We start from the raw sequence: 24,401 nt of genomic DNA on the forward strand, positions 1-24,401 counted from the left end.
CTAAGGGTGATTAGTGATTTTTGTTGCTACCGTAAAGTTCGCACCATATAGCGCTGCATATTGATAGGACAGAAAAATTTAGAGGCTACATGAAATTGAAGGTAATCGAGCAATTGACATTCAGCAAAGCTAGTTCCTTGCGAGTGCACATCTATTTTGCGTACCTGTGAATTGATGGCGCCTTTTGCAGGCACCGCAGATATAATCTTTCTAATTGCTATCGCAAATAAAATACCAGCCACATTCGCTGACGGGTGCGTTTTATTAACCCTTTTATTTTCTTGCCTTTTACAGTTGTGCAGCTTGGGCATATATATTGAGAACAAATATTTTTTCACCACTCCAACTTCAATGCTTTCGTCGGGCTTTTACGCTTTGATCCTTCCAAAGAATTCGGTCAAATTCACTTGCTGGAGACCATATGCAAGGAAGTCGTGTTTTAAGTACTCCAGGAGGGTTAGCCACGCATAAACAGTCAGGACCGCAGCGGATTCCTGGCCTAGCCCGAGCTGGACACTACAAATAAATACAGAATAGTATTTTAAGTTAGCAGCTGAAAACGCTTTCCAAGAACTTCACATTTGCACTCCATGCTCACTTGGTATTGAAAATTTAGGACTTCACTTACTGAAACGTATACACTTCAATAGTACTACGTTGCATTCCACAAGACATTGCGTACGGAGTATTTACGATTATTGCCCAGCTAGTTTTGGCTGACTGCATACAAAAAGTGCACATCTTTTACTTAACGGAGAATAAAATATTAAAATTTCTACCTCCAGCTTAGCCGCGAAAAAAAATTGATGAATGTGACATAAACGGCTGCAGTGGAAGAACCCTTTTTCCAGTTCTGTCACAAGTTGTGCTGCTTCAGCGCTTGTCTCGAAAACGAAGATGGCGAGGGTATTTGAATTCAAAAATGTGTTTGTTACTAAAATGTGGTTTTTATCAGAAGAGCTGAGGAACAGATAATTTTCTCCTCATAACACCAGCAAGTAGCTATTCCAAGCATTAGTGGGATTTTTTTTTATTGTGATTGTTTCTACTCTACGACACATGCCTTTCAGTAAGGACTGCCAGAAGATTGTATGAGCACGGGAACTGATATAGCCTTAACACTAGCCTTGTTGTAACAGTTTATGGAAGTGGTCCAGGGGTATATAAATACAAGTATAAGCTTTATGTTACTCTAAGTAAAACAAGGGCAAGTTACAGAGATAGTAGTTTATAATATACGAGCATTCTTCTCAACTTGAGTCAACCACAGGAAGAGCCATTATTTCTTATGGTCTACTCGATCATAGAAAATATTGCCACGTGGCAATATACATATATGACAACTACGTGACAATATACATATGACAACTACATGACAGTATACATATGAACTACCAAGCAATGTAGAACACCGCTGATTATCAGAGCGAAGTTCTACAACATGCAAAAGGGGAGAAGAGTTGCACTGCGTCTCTATGGCCTGCAAACTAGCTTTAAAGTTAAACCTTTCAGTGAACCCATATCAACACGAGATTATATTCTGTATAGCCTATAATCTCTTCGTAAACATTATATCATTGGAAAGCTCACATATCCAAGTTGAATATATATGCGCAGGATAAATCACATGTATGAAATGATAACCATTATTTAAAAATAATACATTACGCTTGTGCATCAAGTCACGTAATATTGGACGCTCATGTTGAATGTACTTGCACATGATTATCACTAAGAGATAAATAATGATTGCTAATAAGTCAATTGTTAAAAAGTGACCTTAATGTTGCGGCAGCAAGTAATATTTGGATGGGTTATACTGAATCAATTGCACTTCACTAATTGCATGTATAATTAATTGCCGCTAAATAATAAATTGGGAATAAAAATTGAACGTACAGCTCATAATAATAATTGGTTCACAGGAAGGGAAAGGCGCAGTATTTGTCACACTTGTTTCTGGTGGCACCTGAACCACGCCGTAAGGGAAGGGAGAAAAATGAGAGTGAAAGTGTAAAGAGAGAAAAGGAGGACTACGGGGAAATTTCGACCACTTGGGGATCTTTAACGTGCGTTGACATCGCACAACACACGGACGCCTCTTTGTTTCGCCAGCACCGAAACACAGCCGCCGGCGATCAGGATTGAACCCGGGTACTTCAGCACAGTAGTCGGGCACCTTACCACTGCAACACCACGGCGGGACTTCAACGATTGTATTTTTAATTAAATATATATTCCAAGATTCTGAAGGTGAGAGCTGCAGGATTTCCGTGCAGAGGGGCAACCTAAACAATAAAATATGGAAGTGTTTGCATTCCCAGGCAGGGCAAACAAAATTGATAGTAGAGAAGCCTGGGAGGCTTTGCTGAAAAGCCCAACCCTGGAACACCAGCTACTAGCGGTTCGACTGGATGAAGAGGCCGGCGAGATCCAGATGATTTTGGACAGCATCTGAAGCGTATTCTCACCTGCCCCAAGGCGCCTCTCCTCTAGAGGGAGGACCTGGGGTAGAAAAGAGCCTATTCTGTCGGACAATAAAGTTGACTCACTCACTCACCTGAGAATGCAGCTAAGAGAGAAAATCGTGCAAACCAGTGATATCGCATGAAACCAGGAAAAACTTTCCACAAGCATTGTTTTACCACGGCTATTTTCATCCTCTTATACACATGTAACATTCAAAATTGTGTGAACGCTACACAACAATTGATTTGTTACGTTATCGGAGTGTACGTCAGCCAAATGTGATGATCCATCAAGATTTCAAGGGTGACCACACAGGAAGCTTAGTTCATTACAGAAAAAAAGACAATGTGGAAGATAATAGATGGTATACAGACGTATATGCCCTGCCAGAAGCTTTTTAAATCGAAATTTGGTGAAAACTTCATAATCTAGGGTTAGATACAGTTGGTGACAACAATTCTAATATGTTTATATGCCTGACCTCGTTAGTGAAATAAGCTTTTGAAGTAGGTGATAGAGGGGAAAGAAACGGAATTTTATTGACACGAGCACGGAAAAGAAAACTGTCGCTGTAAATATTATTTTTCGCAAAACTACTGTAATGTTCATCGCCCTCACTTTTCTTTGAACATTAGATCATAGAAAGTTTGACGCTCGAAATAATAATAATAATAATAATAATAATAATAATAATAATAATAATAATAATAATAATAATAATAATAATAATAATAATAATAATAATAATAATAATTGGTTCACAGGAAAGGAAAAGCACAGTATCTGTCACACTTGTGTGTAGACACCTCAACCGCGCCGTAAGGGAAGGGAGGAAGGTGGGAGCGAAAGTGGAAAGAGAGAAAGAGGAGCCGTAGTGGAGGGTTGTGGAGTAATTTCGACCGCCTGGGAATCTTTAACGTGCGCTGACATCGCACAGCACGCGGACGCCACTTCGTTTCGCCTCCATCGGAACGCAGCCGCCACGTGATGCTAGCATGTTTAGACGAAGCAAATAAATTTAGGAAAATCTGAAGGGAGTGAAATACCTTTCACCCTTGCTCTCAAATATACAATGTCAATTCAATAAAGTATACAAGAGCAGCATTTCACTTGCAATCATCTTCATGGGACCATAGTACAACTATATTATAAAAAAATACACTGGCGAAAAACTCAGCAGGTAAAGAAAGGAACGTAAATGCTGTAACCTTAAAAACTGCAAGAAATCATACTAAGTCTATAAAAGAAGCCACATTATTAGCATGCTAGTGAAAAGATGACATTGGTTTAAACATGGCATGTAAGAATTTGGGATAATCAATATTATTTACACGATAGAGCGCGCCCAAGTAAGACAGTATTAGCAGAGGCTTAAGTATTTACGCATGAGATGATGTGTTTACGAATAAGAGCAGCGCATCTGACAGAGGACAGTACCCCCAGGAGAGAAGTTAGAGAAGCATTTGTTCTGCGGTATTGGTAGCAGGTCTGGTGACAATGAGCAGAGATCTTGCCAGGAATAGTCACTTGGATTTTCCATACCTCGGGTGGGCAGTAAGGCTGCCGTGGTGGCTTGACTTGATGATGTTTTCTGAAAATAATAAAAGCTGCACTGAAACCAGGAATGGCCGTGATGTTAGGTTGATATTGAACTTTGTTAACTGGTAGTCTGAGCAAAGTGGCCAAACATACAGTGTATTCTGGAACCTCAGTTTACTTTCCGCTAACCTGTGAGGTTTTGAAGTTTTGAAAAGTTCACTCTTACTTTCTTGGTGTCACTCCTTTTGTCGGCTGGCATCTGAAAGACACAAGTATCCAATAAGATTTCTGCCATTAACTTACTGGCTGCAACAAAATAAAACTTTTGGTATGGTTTTAGATACTATAAATTCTATACACCTTCGCTTCGAGGCAGCTAGTTTTAAATTCAGTGGGGAAGATGAGTAGCTATAGGTTCCTACGACACATGATTCATGGCCGTGAAGAGTCTTTTTATGAAGCGCCTATTTCGCACGTTAGAGCACAAGCAGCACCTGAATTTTGCACGAAATGAGGCATATGCAGTACATGTCACTTTGCGACAAACACAGAGCGTACCTCGTGGTCAAGATAGCGCCCAACGACTTTTAACTAACGTTTCACGCTCAGTGTGGCCGTGACAGGGGTAGCGACTTTCCAGAGAACCTTCGTCACTGTGAGTGCGGTTCCCCGCTTGCGAGGGGCACATGGTCTGCTTTGTTTTCAGATTGGAAGTGATGTCCAGGGATATACGATGCATCGTAATCGTGAAAATGGCGAAAACAGGAGTACAAGAGACTGGTGTTGAACTTCACTCTTTAGTGGCTATCTTGTGCCCTGGAAGGAACAGCATATTGACGATAAAGATAGAGCAAGTGTGCTCGTCGGTCTTCGAACTACTAATGCTCTACGCATTCCACAGCGCTGAAATATAAAGTCTGCGAAGAAACATCTAGATAAACCAGGAAAATATAACAGAAACATCCTGGAACACTGTGGAAACATACACAGCTAGCTATAATCATTCGACAGACAACCAGGCGCGTCTTGCCCGACGAAGACAATAATAAAGCCGCCAGTCAGCGACATCAAGCATAAGCAAAATGAATACATATTGCTGTGCATACCAGCAAAGTGATAGGGTCGCTGGTAAACGGCGGTCAGAAACAAAAAAAAAAAAAGCACTACAAAGTTTCGCGACATTACTTCCCCCTCCCGCCCATTAAAGAACATGACTCGATGTTTCAAAAGTTTGGGATACATAAAAGATTCAGTCATCAATGCTCTTTTAGAACGTGTATTGGGGCTCAAGGCAGCAGAGGACGTTATATGTATCAAAGTAGAGTAGTACGAGGTTTTCACTCGGTCAGCGAGGCTAATTGTATGGCATACCCAACTATACTCTCTGCTAGTATTCTCCGTCGCATTGTCGTAAGCTGTAACGTCGGGCATCGGTGCCCAGTTAAATTTTAAAGTGTCGTCAAGCAAACATTCAGGCTTCCTCTACACGTTGAAGTTAGACAGCGACCTTGATTTTTCTTTTGTCTTTGAGGTGCAATACCAGTACGTGAGCGTCGCGTGTAGGGAGGAAAGGCAGGCATGTCAACCAGACAGGCCTCCGGTTGGGTACCCTATACTGGGGAAAGCGGTTCATGGAATTAAAGAGGGGAAGAGAAAAGAGAAGCGAAGCACCTTCACAGTTTGTCACTTAAGTCGGTGGCTGATAGATAAATAAACTGTGCTGTATGCCTTGAAGGCAAACGACTGTCGTGCCACGAACCAAGGGTGTTATCATTCTTTAAAGGTGAAGATCGAGGCAGTCGAGCGCACAACTCAGTTCTTACGTTTCGATATCAAATGCAGGACCTTTAGACAGGAGATGTTCTATTTTCGCTTCACAGCCACAATTTTCACAGGCAGGGCTAATGGCCGTTCTAATCTAGAAAGCATATTTGTTCGTGAAAGTAACGTGAAGCTATAAACGGCACAGCAACGTTGCTTTTTGACGCGCTATCGTATGGGGAAGGCGAAAGCGCATTGCAGTGTCCAGTTCCCTGAGGCGGCGATTGCAAAACTCCCGCGTGTTCCGGGCTGAAAGTGTGATCTTCAGGGCAAAGAGCGAAACGCAAAATCTGTATCAAGCCTCGATATGTTGATCTTGAGTGTAACTCCGTCGTTGAGAGCAGATCGAGCAGCCTCCTCCGCCTGGTGGTTTTAACTGATGCCGCAGCGTCATGGCAAGCACTGAAAAATAATATCTCGAACTTTCGATATGCACCATGTTACAGTTGGCGGATCTCTGCAACTAGTCGGTCATGTGACCCGTGGAGTAGTGCAGGTTTCAGATTTTGAATCACTGCTTTAGAATTCGTGAGCACGGTTCAGTAAAATGTGGGTGTTCTTGGGAAATGAATTCAGCTACAGCACGTAGGGCACCTATAGTTGAGCACCGCTGGAAACACGAACACACACACACACACACGCACACACACACACACACACACACACACACACACACACACACACACACACACACACACACACACACACACACACACACACACACACACACACACACACACACACACACACACACACACACACACACACACACACACACACACACACACACACACACACACACACACACACACACACACACACACACACACACACACACACACACACACACACACACACACACACGCACACACACACGCACACACACACACACACACACACACACACACACACACACACACACACACACACACACACACACACACACACACACACACACACACACACACACACACACACACACACACACACACACACACACACACACACACACACACACACACACACACACACACACACACACACACACACACACACACACACACACACACACACACACACACACACACACACACACACACACACACACACACACACACACACACACACACACACACACACACACACACACACACACACACACACACATACTGCTGACGCTGGAATGTGCACAGCTCGTGTTTACATTGCCGACCACATTACTCCTGTGCTGTTCACTCTAATTGACTGCTTTCGTCACCATGTTTCTTGGCATATATTTTTGACCGGCTATGATGCCCTTGTCAGCTGCGCCGCCGCTCTTCTACGTTTTGATCTCCCACACTGCTACGACAGCGCCTCTCGGGTGCCCCGTCTTCGCTCTGCTGAATTTGTTCCCCTGCGCCCGAAGCCGCAATTAATGTTACAATTTCTACGTTCCCCCTTGTTCCTGATGGCGCCTACCTTACTTGCCCTGTTACTGATGTTGTTCTGCATCATGATTACATCACTCCTCACACCCTCGTCACCCTCAGCGCCAACCGCACCTACCTTCCGATTCTTAAATTAAGCGTCGTTGCCCAAGTCTTGCGCCCAAGGCATCGCACTTGCAGGCCTATTTCCACTCATCAAGTAACACTTTCTGCTGTCGCTCCTGAACGCCAATCTGATCATTGTACACCCCAGCTCTCGACAACTTCTCATTCCTATCTTATGTCTGCAATTATTGCTACGAATTTGCCACCAAACCACATCCATGCCCCCTTTCACAACTCTTGGATTCCAACAAGGACATCTTGGATTTCGGCAACTGTCCTCTGCCCAAACTTCTGTTGTGACGCACCGCCGGGGTGGCGCAGTGGTTACGGCGCTCGACTACTGTTCCCAAGGACGCGGGATCGAATCCCGGTCTCGGCGGCCGCTTTTCGATGGAGGCGAGAAGCAAGGCGCCCGTGTGCTGTGCGATGTCAGTGCACGTTAAAGAACCCCAGGTGGTCGAAATTTCCGGAGTCCTCCACTACGGCGTCTCTCATAGCCTGAGTTGCTTTGGGACGTTAAACCCCACAAACCAACCAACCAACCAGCATTAACACCGGCGATGCTACCCTGGTCCACCGCCGGCCGTACCTTGTATCGCCTTTTGAGCGCCAAATCATACAGACAGAAGTTGACAAGAGGGTAGCGAACATTATCGAGCCATTCTAGCAGTCCACAAGTATCACCTGTAGTCTTAGTGAAAAGGAAAAATGTCAGTTGAAGGTAATATGTTGATTACTGCCACCTGAATGCGATCCCCAAGAAACACGTTCACACTTCGCCCCGAGTAGGCGACGCGCTGGACTGCCTGCATGGAGCCAGATATTTCTTATCAACTTATTTGAGTTCAGTATACTGACAAATAGCGGTAGGCGAAGTTGATCGCGAAAAAAAAAACGCTTTTGTTACTGCTGATGGCGTGTACCAATTCAAAGTTATACCTTTTGGCCTCTGGAATGCTCCCACGACCTTCGAGCGTATCATGAACTCTTTCCTGCATGGCTTCAAATGGACCAGGTGCTTGTCCCACCTCGATTACGTAGGATTCTCGCCGACGTTTGAAACCCACCTCGCTCGTATTTCTACGATCATTTCCGTCATCCGCAGTGCTCGTCTCTAGCTGAATTAAAATATTGAAGCTTCTACTAACGCCAGATTGATTTCCTTGCCAATTTGTGGGCGCCACAGGAATCCTGCCTGATCCTGGTAAAGTCCCTGCCATCCGGGATTTCCCGAACCGCGTTCCACAACTGCTGTGCGCAGTTTCTTTGGTTCGTGTTCCTATTTCCGACTGTTCATCCACAACTTTGCCGACGTTGCCCGTCAGCACACCGCCCTCCTCAAGAAGAACGTTCCTTTCTCTTTAGGCCCTGATGAAGCTCGCGCCTTTCAAGCCCGGGTTTTGGCCCTCACCTCTCCACTTCTCCTGACCCATTTCAGCCTTTTCGCCTCTTCGAAACGACGCCAGTGGAGATGTAAATGGCGCTGTTCCTGCCCAGTCTCAGCATGGCGCCTCCCGTGTATTGCCTACGCCATCCACCTGCTATCCCCATCTGAGCGCAGCTATTCAATTGCGAACTGGAATTTGAGCACTTCTTTTGGCATTGATTAAATTCCGCCCTTATTTGTTTGGGAGGCCTTTTTGCGTAGTGACAGACCACCATGCCTGGTGTTGGTTGCCACCTAAGGACCCTACCGGGCGCTTAGGTCGCTGGGCCTTGCACTTACTGGAATAGGCATTTGATAATGTCTACTAGTCAGGCCGATTGCATCAAGACGCTGACTGTTTGTCCCGCCATTCCATCAATCCTCCTGAATTAGATGACTGTACTGGTGACGACTACGTGATATCCATCATACACTTTCTGCACATCGGTGCCGAAAAGCGTCTTGACCATTCCATACGACCCATTATAGACAAGCTGCGCACCAACGACTCCGATCCTTCCATCAGTGCGCCCCGCCGGGGTGGCGCAGTGGTTACGGCGCTCGGCTACTGCTCCCAAGGATGCGGGATCGAATCCCGGCCTCGGCGGCCGCTTTTCGATGGAGGCGAAAAGCAAGGCGCCCGTGTGCTGTGCGTTGTCAGTGCACGTTAAAGAACCCCAGGTGGTCGAAATTTCCGGAGTCCTCCACTACGGCGTCTCTCATAGCCTGAGTCGCTTTGGGACGTTAAACCCTACAAACCAAACCAAACCAAACCAAACCCTTCCATCAGTACGTTCGTGCGGCGTGACGATACATTGTTGCGACACAACTTGCGCCCAGATTGTTGGGACCTTTTGCTCACTGTTCCTACTATTCTCCGCTCTGCTATTTTAGCCCAACTTCATGACGTCGCTACATCAGGGCACCTCGGAGTGTCTCGCATGTATGATAGTGTACGCCGGTAACTTTTCTGGCCAGGCCTTTATCGCTCTGCTCACTTCTTTGTTGCAGCTTCTGACCTCTGCCAGCATAGGAAGAAGCTGCAGCTTTAGCCTAGTGGTCATCTGCAAACAATCGAAGTTTCTCCTAACCCATTGTCGCTCATCGGTCTTCACATCCTTGGGCCCATTCCCGACTTCGACTTCGGGGAAGAGATGGATCGTGGTCGCCACTGATTGCATGTTTTACGCTATTACGCGAGTGATGCCGACCAGCTCTGTCTACTCTACGACGTCGCTGATTTCCTTCTTCACGACGTCATCCTGCTTCATGGGGCTCCCCGTCAACTGCTAACTGATCAAGGCTCCTGCTTCATTTCTAAAGTTGTTGAAGATTTGTTGCAGTTATGCTCTACTCGCCACAATTTCTCGACGGCCTATCAATCCTAAACAAGGGGCCTTACTGAGTGCCTTCCCCGAAAGCTTACGGATATGCTGTCCATGTGTGTTTGGGGTTACTGTCATGACTTGTATGTCAATTTACGATTCGTCACATTTGAATACAATTCGTTCCTATTAACCCTGTTATCTCTTTTAGCCATGATTATCTGCTTCCTTTCAACAGTATGCTTCCTGCTGAAGACCATGCCAGCAGTAATGCATCCGATGCCATAGCACGCGCCGACGCTGCCAGAAACATTGCTCTGGTTAGCCTCACATCTTCTCAGATTGACCAAATACATCGTTAAAATCATCGCCATCGAGACGTACACTACCCGCATGGCTATCTCGTACTCCTTTGGCTCCTGGCCCGCCGTGTGGGCCTGTGCATGAAATTCATTACTTGTGCAAGAAACTCAGTGAAGGCGGAGAACAAGGCACTCGTTTGCTGTACGATGTCAAAGCACGTTAAGAGCCCCAGGTGGTCGAAATTTCAGGAGTCCTTCACTATGGCATCTCTCATAGCCTAAGTTGCTTTGGGACGTTAAACCATACAATCCGACCAAACCTTCCTGCTGGAGTTTTATCACGCATTTGTCTCTTTGTAGGTGATTGCATTCTTTGCCTCCTTATTTCTATTAACGATGAGCAGCAATCGCTTTCGAAAGACAGTATCCTAATCCAAAATTGGCGATTAGCTTTTGCATACAAAGATGAATGAAATGGAATGAAAATTTATACACGTGTCCCGCTAACAATAAAGCCTACACTTTTCATACACGCTAAACAAAGCCGCGCTCTCGGAAAGTAGAATCATAAAACTATCTTTGCATCGGAATAACCAGTTATCTAAATTTGTCAAAGCACACGACGTCATGCTGGTAACATTTTTAAATCATTTGGATTCATCAGACGATCGCTCACAATTCCTTCACCGATTGTCAGACTAATCGCATGTGAAACGTTTATCCGCACTAAACGTGAATATGCATCGAGTATTTAGAACTTAAAATTACTTAGCCCTTTGAGGGTCGAATTGTTCTGAAAAAAAAAAAAAGCTTCTCCAGATGGTCAAATTAGTTTATTCAAGATCTTGAAAGTTCAATATGAGCAAAGTGAAGGAAATGTTGTAGAAAATTATTGAGAACCGTATTTTGGAGTCAACGTTGCTCCAGAGTGCAAACTCAGGAACCTCAGGAAACCACAAGGAGAGCAGGAATACTTCGTAAGCGTCGATGATAAACAAGCTAACAGCAGCCCCAATAAAGATGGAAATCGGTTTCTGATGCCCCTGCATCGAGAGTGGCCTTAAAGATAAAAATCAAGTTTTGCTCGCCTCTATTGCGATCACAGGAGAAGGGAGGGGAGGAGGGGGTGTAACCGAAACCATGCAAGCGCTTTGCCGCTGACCGGGCCACAAAGCTGCAGCTAGGAATAAGTTCTGTTTATCCTCTGCACCGAAGCACCCATACAGATAGAAATAAAGTTAAGTTTCCGCCTTCGTTACGATCAGGTCGCGAAACTGAAACCGCGATAGGGCGGCGGCGTTGCCGCTGACCAGGCTGCAGATAGGAATCACTTCTGTTTATCTTCACAAGAAGGCAGCACCATATATTTCAAGCGCTTCTTATAAGCCCTAGGAGGTGGCATAATCTCCCAGTGAGCATGCGCCGTCATTAGAGCACAAAATTTCAAACGGAAGATTGAAACCGTACCGGTATGGCAAAAACCTTGCGGGACGGAAAACCGCCGCCATACATGTACGGCAAAAACCCTCAAAGGGTTAAGAGAGGTGGTAGTGGTCATTCAATATCGAGGTTTATTCCAGAGGTCAGGTTGCAAATTGCGTAGAAGTGATCGAGAAATAAGTTTTAATGCCAGTGCAGCTTCTGATTTCGCTTGTGAGCGTAAAATTAGAATTGCCTTTTTTATCTCTCTGCATTGACCATAAAATGGTTCTAAATGCTTCAAAAAAGCTGTTATTCATGCCTCTTGTTGCTATACAGTCGTGCTCGTTAATGCTACCCCCGTTAAATGGACGACTTGAATTATAAACAGTTTTTTCTGGGGACGAAACGTTTTCCATTTGTTTACGTATCGTTAATATAGAAACTCGCTGTCCGCACAAAGGACAAAGAGAAAATGAACAAATACCAAAAAGGCCAATCTATTTTTGTACGTTAATATGGACAGTCATGAAGACTAAATCGTTACACTGCTTCAAAGATAATTTCTCTTCATGATTTTGTTGACAGGCACCACATGAACGTAGTGCCAATGACTGATTGATTGCCCTTTTCGTTTGGGGTTTCATATTTCATACTGCGAATTTGCGCAGTCGATGCACGCTATGATTTTTGGTATTGCATGAATTCACTAGTACAAAACTCTGACATCAGGTTGCGCCTTGTAAAAAGTTGGATTCCGCAACTTTCAACCAACTAAATGCTGATATGGGTCTCGTGGGAGATGAAAAGGAGAAGTAAAGCAACTTACAGTATTAATGAAATGCCATCGAGAACAATATGCGAATGGACCAGAATATTTTTAATTGCATAGAATTTGAAGCATAACAGTGACTCGGGTAATGTTCGTGTAGTTCCTAACGCCATCTATGGCCTACATTAAGCTCTAAGCAGATGTCATCCTCAGCGTTTTTTTTTCTAATATTTCGATTTGTTATTACTGACGACTCGCTCTATGGACAGTTTTGGGCGGAAGCCAAAGTGTCTGTATTAACGAGGCACGACTGTATATGTTTGGCGTGCAGTATGCAAGTCCTTCGAAAAGATATTTTTAAATTTTTTAGAATATTATGCATCATTTACAATTTAAGAGCATCGTTCCTCAATGTTTGAGACCGCGTTGTCTTCCAGCAAGGAACCTTTGTGAGTAATTGGAAGAGCGGAATAAAAGGCAGCAGTTATCGAGAGTCTTCATTTATGGCTAGCTAGAACTTTTATCTTGCCGCTTTTCCTTCGATACTTTGCGTGGCGAGGTATGCTCGCCCACAGCACCGCATCCGCAAGACAGACGTATGAAAAAAATGTTTTGTTAGCGAAGGCGAAATTCTTCACAATTTTTTAACATAAAGGTTTGGTAGGGGATTTAAATACATAAAATCTCGAACATTACTCGCATTTCGGTTCTGCATTTAAGGATTACTTTTTTCTGTCATAGATGCATCAGAAATTCGCATGCGCTTTCTCAGTGTTCGACACGTTTACATAGTAGACAAACCACAGTATTATGCATTTCGTTCAAAGAGGTATGTATATAACAAACGCAGCCTATATTTTACGAAGACACAATGATTTATCAGACTAAACATTACGAAGAGTGGTTGAGAGTTGCTTTACATAATCAGGAGTATATAGAAGTTCCTGAAACTTTATGATTACGTAGTAGAATCAGCTCAATTTGAATATTTACTTCTATAAGAGAATTTCATTTCAGTCACTGCAGGTTTAAAAGAAATTCATTAAAAATTTGGTCATGCGCCCTTGCATACCTGCAGTATTGACAAGTATACCAATATAAATTGCGAAAGGTAAGAAGAAATAGCTTGCCATATACGATTCTTTCAGGTGGATGATCAATAAATCTTTTTTATTGGGGCTGTGGTTTGAAGGCGGCATATACTCGTATCTATGATTTTATAACGATTAATCACACGGACAAAAGAAAGTATTAAAGAAGAACACAGGTTCCTTTCTCTGTCTCTGTGGTTAAGCGATGTGAATTATGAATCAACAGCAACTAGCCCAACAGCTTGCCCTATTCAAGGCATCTATCTGTATCAAAGGCAACCAGACCTTCATGTTTGACTTTGTTAGTGAGAAGAAAAGATATTACTTTCCACATTGCCCATTAGAAGCAAGTATATTAATTTCAAAAGGTTTTTGAAGTCTAGAGAGCAGAGCAGTAAACATTCGTCATTTGGCGTGAGTACACTGGAACATTTCATTTTCACTAAAACATGGGTACATTTAGCTTCGACGACCTTATAATACTCGCGTCTAAAACAGAACACACAAGCAGTAAACGAAATAATTCAGAATTCTGTGAAAAATGAAATTTTCAATTTCTAATCCCTAATTTTTTTACATAGCTAATTCTTTGTTAATCTTTTGTTACATCTGAAAGTCAAGTATTGCTGTGGAAGCCACATACAGTTCATATCCAAAAAACGAAATAATGACATATCTAGAGGCTAGCACGTCAACCAGCTTTACAACATTCACAATTTTTTTATTTCTGTTAAGCAATGCTACCACAAATTGTCTTTCCCTTTTAAACTCCTAGTCAGGAATAGTATTCTTCAAAATGTCATTAATCATCATGGTATCTACTCTGCCCAGAATATTAAAAGCGCTCTTCCTAAGTAAAAATAGTCAAGTAAATCCTGCTATTCCCGGAATAACCCTTGCGTCATAACTTGAGATTCTTTATATGAACATTAGACTTGCATCCTCTGTACGCCGCCTATATAACGTGCGCTCTTTTATATGATAATCATAGACTTGCATCCTCTATACACTGCTAATGGGGGTGGGGGGTGGGCGGTTGCGATGCCCGTCTTTCTCTCTCCTTCTTCTCCTCTATTTTCACCTCTATCCGCACGAGGCAGCGGAGGTGGCTCAGCTACAAAGCCAGCAGCAAGTCCTTGCATTATCTTTTCCTGCTTCCTACAGTCGCAAACAGAAGCTCTCCGCCTCTGGGGAATTCCTGCATTGATTTCACAGAGCTTACACTAGTATTGTTAAAAAGATGTTGCACATTCCCAAGATGTGCAATGCGAACACGGCTAATATCGAGACCCACACTTAAAGCGTTAGTGTAGTTTGCGTTGCGTGTACGGGTTGTTGTAAGGAAAGTCAATTGCAGTTATGAAATAATAATTGCTTACTCCGACGCAATGACCACAGCCGACAGGACACAGAAGAACAATAGTTTAGGCTTCATGTACAGAACGAGCTTGCCTGCCTTCACCCAGTGGTTCTGAAATGTCAGTAAATATCTGCATGCTGCAGATAATGCCTCTCTTTTTACATGGCAAGGATATGCGCTTCATAATTGTAATGCGCACTCAAATTTCTAGATCTGCATGAATAATAAATTTCAAAAATAAATTTCATGATGTTTGCTTCTAGGAATTGTCATAAATGTGAATTCAACACATAGCGAAATATTCAAAACTAGGTATAGGCCACATAATTAGCATTATAGAAGAGATCGCGAAAATCTATTGAGGCTGCTTCAGAAATTATTCGCTTTATAGCGTCTTAATGCCTTCCATGTGTATCAGTTTCAAGAAAATGAAGATACATTGTTTTTCAAAACACTCCATATGTCGAACTCAACCATATATAGTTTATTTTTTGCACCGGCGTGAAATCAGTCGATATAGTCGATATTGTCGACCATAAACCCTGACTGCTCATTGAAGGGTCAAATTCTAAAGTTAGAGCTCAGCTACTTTGGTCATTTGATGAGAAGAGAGGAGTCGCTGGAGAAAGTTTGATGTTGGGAAAGGTTGAGGGTCGCCGGAGAAGGGGTAGGCAGCGAACGCGATGGTTAGATGGCATCCTCGAGGCACTGCAGATGAAGTTATGTGATGTTAGGAAGATAGTGAGAGACCCGAAAGCGTGGCGTGACATGGTCCACAGGGTCGCGAAGAGTCGGACATGACTGAACAACTGAACTGAACTGAACTGGTATTCGGTACTTAAGCGTAGAAAATAACGATGAGGTACCATTTGATTTAAGTATGCATCATGGGCCTCCACTGCATATGGCGTTGAAGAATGGCTGGTTACCATTGTGATAAAGACGCAAGGCCTGCCCGAATTTATTTTCGGAAAAGCGTGGACAGGTTTTCGGCAATCCAAAAAGCTGCCGCAGAACCTCCTAAGTGGCTCTCTTTGTTGCGTATGCGTGAATTTTGGTGTTTCATATGAAATAGCGTATGTAAATAACGTTCGTGTTATTTCTGTTGATTTTGTTTTCATGAAATACAATGTGTCCAGATAAGGCAATAACAAAAAGAAAAACGATATACAATGCCTTCGTCCAAAGCAGCCGATAAAATATGGTTTTTATTATTCAAGTACGGCACGATCAGGCACTTAAATTGTACACAGTAAGGTTTACGGTGAAGCCCTACGCTAGGGTTTACAAATAATGAATTTATTTTGCAGAAAACGTCGCACCGCCCAGTCCACTACTAACTTTACTCATTGTGACTAAATAAAAAATATACAGTTAGTACCTACTCACCTTTCACTAATTTTAAGTAACACTTACTAAAACAACACATGAGCGTTTCCAAAAAGTTTGTAATGATAACGGGTCGACATTGCGATGTCGAATTGTCTTGGTAGACGGTGAATGGGAGCTGAAAATCCAGCCGTTAAATTTATTCCTGTATTAAAAAAAAACTAGTTTACAGGAAAGAAAAGGAGCTGTTTCAATCACACACGTTTCTGTGGACGTCTGAACTGCGCTTCAAAACAGGGAAAGGAGGATAGTTAAAGTGAACAGAGATAAATAGGAGTTTAGAGGTTACTGAGAAATTTGAGCACCCGGGGTTCTATATTTTGTTTGATCTCTGGGCAAGGAGGGCTGAGAGAGATAGAGAAGCCATAGTGGCTATTGAGCAATTTAGACCACCTGGATGGATAGATGGACTAAACTTTAATGTTCAACAGATAAGGTGATCTACCCACCCCCCGACACGCAGGTCAAGGGGCGGGTGCCGCCGCCTCAGAGGCAGGCCGGGAGGTTTTGGGTCCCAGCAGCCTCTTCAGCCAGTTGGACGAGTAGGAGCTGGAGCTCAGGGTCCGAGCTGCGCAGCAGGATCTCCCAGGTGTCTCTACAGCCTATATTGTTCATCCTCCTGGGAGAATACGGGCATTCCTATATTATGTGGTCGAGGGTCCCTCTCGCCCCACAAAGATTGCACTTGTCACTCCTAGCCTCAGGGAACATGTGGTTCGCCATAACCGGGTGCGGATATGTATAAGTTTGCAGTCGCCTCCACGCCACTGCTTGTCTGCTGTTTAATTTCGGGTCTGGTGGGGGTACCAGTCTACGATCCAATCTGTAGTGCTGCGTGATCTCCCCATACTTTAGCAAGCGCTCTCCGCTTCCTCGGTCAGCAAGTGGCCCTGTAGCGGCTCGGCGGTAGAGATCTCGAGCCAGCTTGTGGGCCGCCTCGTTGCCGGGGACGGCTTCGTGCGCAGGAGTCCAAATTATTTGAATTTTCCTATCCAACTTATTCTGGCCTAGGATTCTGGCTGCTAAGGGCGAGATCCTGCCCTTGCTAAAATTTTATATGGCAGTTTTGCTGTCACTGATGACAAACTTCGCTTCCGTTCCGACGCAAGCTAACGCGATCACAGTTTCCTCGGCTATTTCTATGCTCCGCCCGCGCAAAGTGGCAGCTGTCACGGGATTGCTCCAGCCGCTGACGACCGTTGCTACCGTGAAACTGCCACCACCTCCCGCCGCGTCTACATAGGCCACTTCATGTTCCGAAATTTCGCCGAATCTAATTTCTAATGCTTCGGCTCGTTTTTTCCTCCTGTCTTTGTTATATTCCGAGTGGATGTTTTTTGGCAGCGGGGGAATCACCAAATTTTATCTGACTTCTCTAGCTACCTCCACCTTGACCGTGGGACCCCTATCCGGATTTATTCCAACTTTCGTCAAAATGACTCTTCCTGTCTTCGTGGTGCTAAGTCTCTCAATTTGAGAGGTTCGCACCGCTTCCGCAAGTTCTGCCCATGTGTTGTGTACCCCTAGAACCATCACTCTCTCTGTGGATGTGCATATGGGCAGTCCCAGCGCTCTTTTTACGCATTTTCTCATTAGTGACAATTTTTTCTTCTTCCACCGCTTTCAAATCTAGATACGGCGTTGCGTAGCTCACTCGGCTGAAGATGTAGGCCTGTATCAGTTTCATCAAAATTTTTCCTTTAACCCTCGGCCTCTGTTGGCCAACCGCCTAATTAGGCTCAGGGTGTGCATCGCGTGATTCTCCGGCCTCTTGATGGTCTCGCCATTATGTCCGTGTGACTGGAGAATCAAGCCCAAGATTCTGATTTGCTCGACTATTGGTACCTCGTTACCCGCCACTTTAATTTTGATCTCCGACGGTGCCTTGCACCTTAAGTGCTTCGGAATGTATATAAACAATTCTGATTTCTGCGGCGAGCACGCTAGGCCTCTCTCTGCCGCGTAATCGACTATAATGTCGGTGGCGGCTTGGAGCAGGTTTTCGACGCACGAATCACTTCCCCGGTTGACCCAGGGGGTGATATCCGCATATATACTAAATTTTAATCCTTCGAGCTTCGCCCATTGCTCAGGAGTTCCCTCATAGCCACGTTGAAGAGTAGGGGGACAGCACTGATCCCTGGGGCGTACCCTTACTCCCTAGCTCTATTGCGGGGGATTCCAGCGTTTGGAACTTCATGCAGGCCGTTCTACCCGTCAGAAAGTCCCTGATGTACCGATATGTCCTGGTACCTACATTAATCTTGTTCAGCCCTTCCAGGACCGCCTCATGTTTTACGTTGTCGAAAGCCTTCGTGAGGTCGAGCCCCAAAATTGCTTTCGCATCTTTAGACTTTGAGTCTATTATGTCATGTTTGATTTGGAGCATGACGTCCTGCGTACAAAAGTGAGGACGGAACCCGACCATCTCATGTGGCCACAGATCACCCTGCTCCATGAAACTCATCAGTCTGGTCTGGACGACGTGCTCCATCAATTTCCCCACGCATGAGGTTAAGGAAATTTGTCGTAAATTTGCTAGTTGAGGAGGCTTCCCTAGTTTCGGTATTAAAATAATGCTTGCCGTCTTCCACTCTTGTGGGAGCTAGCCTTTTTCCCAACATTCCTGCATATACTCCGTTAGATACCTAATGGAGTCATCATCTAGGTTCCTGAGCATTTTGTTCGTTACTCCGTCAGGGCCTGGAGCCGACTTCGTTTTAAGTCTGACAATCTCCGCCCTCACTTCCGCTTCTGTGATGGGAGCGTCCAACGCCTCATTAGGCGCTCCACCATAGTCAGGAAGTGGGGTTCGTGAAGTTTCCCCCACATACGTCTCAATTAATTTATTCATGAAATCATCATCGTTCCCTTCGAAAGCGTGCCTCACTTTTGCCAATCTTATACCAGATTGCGTCTTCGAGTTGTCTGGGTCCAACAAGTGCCGGAGGAAGCTCCACGTCTTGGAGAGGTTCATGCTCCCCTCCATTTCGTCACACTTGTTGTCCCAATTTTGTTCCCATAATTTGAATGTATAGTCTTCGATTTCCTTATTATGTCGCGCAATCCTTCTTCTGAGGTTGCGGTTCCATTTCTGCTTTTTGAGACGACGCTCTATGCTTTGCTTAGCTTCCCACATATGCAGAAGACGGCTGTCCGCAATCTCCGGGGCGTTATCACCTTCGAGCAATTTTGTTGCCTCTCTAACGTCCGATTTGAGCGCCGTCGCCCATTCCTCGATGCTTCTGATGGACTCTAGTTCCTGAGCCCTCCTGATATCTCTAAATTCATCCCACTCAACGACGGCCGACGCGCGAGCCCGGCGTGTTTTAACGCCTCTCCTCAGTGTGGAGACAATTATGTAGTGGTCGCTGCCAAAATTTTGATCCGAATTATGCCATTCTAGACCTTTTACGTTTTTCGAGAATATTAGGTCTGGGGATGTATCCTTACTGACGCTATTGCCCACCCTCGTTGGGCTCTCGGGGTCCGTGTGCAAAGTGAGCCATAGGTCATGCGTATCCTCCCACAGCTGTCTACCTTTTGGGCACGGGTGCGGGTACCCCCATTCCTGGTGATGTGCATTAAAATCCCCCACTATCAACAGTGGCTGGTTGTTTGAAATTTTGAGGGCCTTGCGAAGTAGAGCTCTGAACCTCACCTTCCTTTGCCTGGGTGAGCTGTATAAATTTAGAATGAATAGACTAGGGTCTTTCTGTTTTCCGGTTAAAACTCTTACAAACACGTTCTCGATCTCTCTCGACTCTAGATCGTGTTCAATGGCTGCAATGTTTCTTTTCACGAGTGTTGTGACCGAGGATTTCTCTCCCCTGCCACTATGAAATGCCTGATATCCCGACAATTTTGCGGGCCCCCCGGTTTCTTGGAGAGCAATTGCCAATGGAGTCTCATCTAATAGCAAAAGGTACTGTTGCAGAATCGGCCGCTTGCGCCGGAAGCCGCGACAGTTCCACTGCCAGATTTGATTTTCATTTGCGCGCCTGGCCATTTTGCAGTTGCGAGACGACATGTTCTATATTTTGTTGCCACCCGTTTATGGCGGCCATCTCATTCCTTAACCTTTGGCATTCCTCGGCCTGTTTCTGAACTGCCCCGAGGACAGCTTGAATTTGGATGTTGATTAAGATCCATAAATTCACTCATCTTGGCATCTAAGCTTTCCAAAGTTTCCATCCTTTTCTCCATAGCCTGAATAGGGTCCGTGTCTTGAATTTTGCGTTTCACCGGTAGTGGGAGGGACGGCTCTGTGACCATCTTATCCTGTCCCTGCGGCTGTTGACGTACCGCTTGGGAGGTCGTTTCTCTAATGGGTTGTTGCGGAGGAGGTATTGCCTGCCTCTGTGATTTCTTTAAGTTTTGGATCTCGGACCGCTGCGATTCGACTATCCCCGTTAAGTTTTCGATCATTTGCTTTAATTTCTCCATTTCCTCGTCTCGTTTACCCCTGTGATTATTTTCCTGGGAGACCTTGTCCGCAAAACTCACACCCTTACGTTCCTTGCTCCTACCTCGTCTCCATGCGTTGGCAGTATCCCTTGAGCTTGAGCGTCCCCTGGACTGGCTCCTGGCACAAGAATCGGAGCGGTCTCTGGGCGGCGGCAGTGGTCTGCCTTGTTTCGTTTCCAGAATCGGGAAAGAGTCCTCGCGGAATTCGAAGTCTTCTTTTACTTTCGGATCGCTTTTCCGACTCTGATGTCCCCCACCAGTCGTCGCTGCATGTTCCATCTTCTCCCAATGTCGCTTCTTGACTTCGTAGGGAGTGCGGAAAAGTTCTCGACACTTGGGGTCTCCTAGTGCATGGCCTTCGCCGCAGAGCTGGCATGTTGGTTCACATTTGTGTTCTCTTGACGGGTTCTCGAGGCCGCAGCCACGGCACTTGACGATCGTCGGATCCGGGCACACGTCCTCGCGATGACCGAGTCGGCCACAGGCGACGCATACTTCGTATTTTTTTGCGGCATAGCTGGCACCTGTGCGGCGTCCCGTTGAGATAAATCCATCTTGGCACTTCTTTCTCCTTGAAGAGAATGAAGATCGACTTGAAATCTTTGCCCAGCCTGCGGGCGCCTCGAATCTCGGGGTTGTCCTTGCGATCTAGGCGGTATAGAATTTCTTCGACAGAATATCCGAGCGTAACCCCGTGGATGACTCCCTTGCCGCAATGCTCGGGGGTGGCCACGTAGGTAGAAGTGTCCACTTTTTCACCGTCGAACATGAGGTGTTTCACGCTCACGTACTTCAGCTTCCTCTCCGCACTTGTAGTGATAACCAGAACGGAGTGCTGCTTCATATTTGGAATTATTATATCTTCCTTCTCTTCGCGTGGATTGATCCCCGCCGACATTTTGATGATGTCAGTGAGATGTGCTGTTCCATATTTGGTAAGCCTAAGTAGGCCTCCACGAGGTCGGAGAACAATTTTCTCGGCGCCATCTGGAATGCGCGTCTGCTGACGCTCGATCGACTTGGCCGCCATTTTCCTGCGTGCTTGCTTTTCCTGCGCTCGCTGTTTCGCAGTTTTCTGCCCGCTCTTCTCTAGCGGCACGTACTTTCCTCCTTCGCTCGTGAACCATTGTCCTGGTTCCGAAAATTCCTCCGGTGTAATTGTGGTTCCTTCCACAATATCCATGATTCACAGCTTTCGCACGACCACGAGCGGCAAACGATCCCCCGGTAGGGACGCCGCGGGCCCGGTCGGCCGTTTTAGGCTTAGCGCCGTTAAGCTCAACTCAGCTACGTGCTGCGTCGAACAAACAAAGTCAAAAAATGGCAAAATAAAGTCCCACTTGCCGAAAAAAATGGTATCCTCGTGGTCCTCTTCCCTTCTGCCGTCGATTGAGCACAAAAGCCAGGAAAGCAAGATCGACAGGCTGCCGAAAAAGCTAAAATTCGTGGAGCCCATGTGAAGCGCGTCCACCCGCTTCAGCTCTCCACACCTCCCCTCTAGACCACCTGGAGTTTTATTTTGCTTGCTTTATGGGTAGATGAGGGCAGGAGAGAAAGAGCAGCCACGGAATAGGGCTATTGAGTGAATTCGACCACCCTTGGATTTTTATATTGTTTGGTTTTGGGGTAAACGAGGACGCTGTATTATTCAGGCATCTCAGTGGACGCCTGCGTGTAAAAAAAACGTTTCAGATCACTGCGGCTATTAGTGTGAAACTGGAAACAGAGAAAGAAGAGCCGTGGTGGAGGGCTACAGAGTAATGTCGACCACCTGGGCATGCGTGAATGATACAGCGCCCTCCTTTATCCCAAAACCCACAGACACAAGTATGCCTGATACTGCGTTTTTACTTTCCTGTGAACCAATTATTATTATTGTTATTATCACTGCGGCCACCTGCACTAAAGGAATATGTAGCACTACGCTTTCATAGTCTGCGCCATGACGACACTGTGGAGTGACGATAGCAGCCGATGTCTTTTGTACGTCATGCACTTGTCACGTATTTTCGACGCCTTTTTTCTTATGTACGCTTTATTATGTTTCATTTAATTAGTTACTACCGATTACACACTTCTGGATAGCTTTCAATCGCTTATTTGGCTCTTTCATGTCCAAACACGTCTATTTCCAGTTTTATGGCACCACTCACCGACGTAACATACTACATCCTCATAGGTTAAGTTGCCGGAAGTGACGTACCACGTGATCACTTTGGACATAAAGATTAACTTTTTGCCTATTTTGGCATCTATTTGATGCAATTGACTTTAACTATTGACTCCATACGTATCAAATGTTTCACTAGCAACATTTATAATCCTTTATCGATACAACATTCGCTTTTCCGTATCTCTCCTCACTTCTACATAATCCTGCCAACAAAGTTTCCCTCAAACATAGCCACTTAATTGTTAGGCATTCATAAAATGTGTACAATTGGACGCACATATGAGGTCGCTTGGAATCCCAGTCCTAGAATTAGCCTCCAACATCTTGCAGATGGATTATAAATGAGAAGCGAAAAGGTGTGACACCACCTCGAATGCTTCGCAAAGTACGGTTGCTGCATAATTTTGAAAAAAAAAAACAGGTTTGTCTCTTTCCAAAATGTTTCACAATTTCGGCCGCGGGGACGGCAATAAAGATGGCGACGCATTTTCAAAAAAACGTCGCTTGAACTTTGATGCGTAATAAATGTTTCGGGAAGAAAAGCCATCGAACGTGTTCCTACTACAGCATGTGTTATGAAAAATGGCTTGTACTATATTTCACAATTTTACTCTTCTGACACAGATCAGTCCAACTCACTTCGTATAGTTTTTGCAGCACGTAGCCGGACAAGGACAAAGACGGAGGAACATGTAAGACGCACAGGCGCTAGTACTTTAGCACTTGCGAGGCCAGACGCATGTATTAAAGCCATCCTCAGTTAATAGCAGGACGCGTGAATTGTTCCGAATATACATGCGTTCTTAGGTGCACAGGGGGCACCAGATCGCAGGATTTAATTATTCGCGAAGCTCCTTTTTCTTAGTAAATCGGTCGTAAATCACTACGTTGGTTTTCGTAGAATAACTCGTGCAGCCAACAGCACAGCACTAGCTGACAATCATCGTTGTAAATGAATGCATTAAAGTGTGAGCTTAAACTACGAGACAGTGATTCTACAATAAATGCTGTTTGCAAGCAAGCTGTCGGCCATGTCTGCGTCGTGCCAGGCTGTTTCTTAGTAGCGCCGCCATCGTCCAGCCCCGTGGAAGCAGCACCTCATAGGATCTTGCAGGCAACGCCACATCCTACAAGCCACTCTCAATAGTGTCGCCGTCGTCGGCTGGACAAACCCTGCCCGACTGTGACGTCATCAAGCGCAGAGTTGGCCTTAAAACGTTCCTATCTAGAACCGCAAGTTGTGTCCTGGAGGGCTTCTTTTTAAATTACTTTGAGGAAAAACTAAAGCATCCTCATCTGTGCTTTTTGGAGCC

The 24,401-nt window shown here is 45.1% G+C and overlaps 1 protein-coding gene across 2 annotated transcripts; it reads right to left on the minus strand.

Moving 5' to 3' along the window:
* Positions 1-255: 255 nt before the first annotated feature.
* On the minus strand, positions 256-15,226 carry LOC146181660 (uncharacterized). 2 transcript variants are annotated; one of them, XM_084576660.1, is made up of 4 exons: positions 15,079-15,226; positions 4,235-4,267; positions 4,012-4,060; positions 256-516 (listed from the first exon to the last, which is right to left on the minus strand). In XM_084576660.1, the coding sequence occupies exons 1-4, from the start codon at positions 15,132-15,134 to the stop codon at positions 349-351; spliced, it is 306 nt and encodes a 101-aa protein (XP_084432786.1). In that variant the 5' UTR covers positions 15,135-15,226; the 3' UTR covers positions 256-348. The 2 variants fall into 2 exon arrangements, with proteins under 2 accessions (XP_084432786.1, XP_084432787.1); XM_084576661.1 differs by having other exon boundaries at positions 4,198-4,267.
* Positions 15,227-24,401: the final 9,175 nt, after the last annotated feature.

Source organism: Amblyomma maculatum, chromosome 8 (assembly GCF_055883805.1).
Source record: "Amblyomma maculatum isolate TAMU_Amacu chromosome 8, ASM5588380v1, whole genome shotgun sequence".
Lineage (NCBI taxonomy): Eukaryota > Metazoa > Arthropoda > Arachnida > Ixodida > Ixodidae > Amblyomma > Amblyomma maculatum.

Coding starts and splice junctions, on each gene's coding strand:
- LOC146181660 (XM_084576660.1), bottom strand. CDS start 15,134: ATGAAGCCTAAACTATTGTTCTTCTGTGTCCTGTCGGCTGTGGTCATT. Junction 4,268..15,078: donor GCTGTGGTCATTGCGTCGGA/GTAAGCAATTAT, acceptor TGTGTCTTTCAG/ATGCCAGCCGACAAAAGGAG. Junction 4,061..4,234: donor AAAGGAGTGACACCAAGAAA/GTAAGAGTGAAC, acceptor TATTATTTTCAG/AAAACATCATCAAGTCAAGC.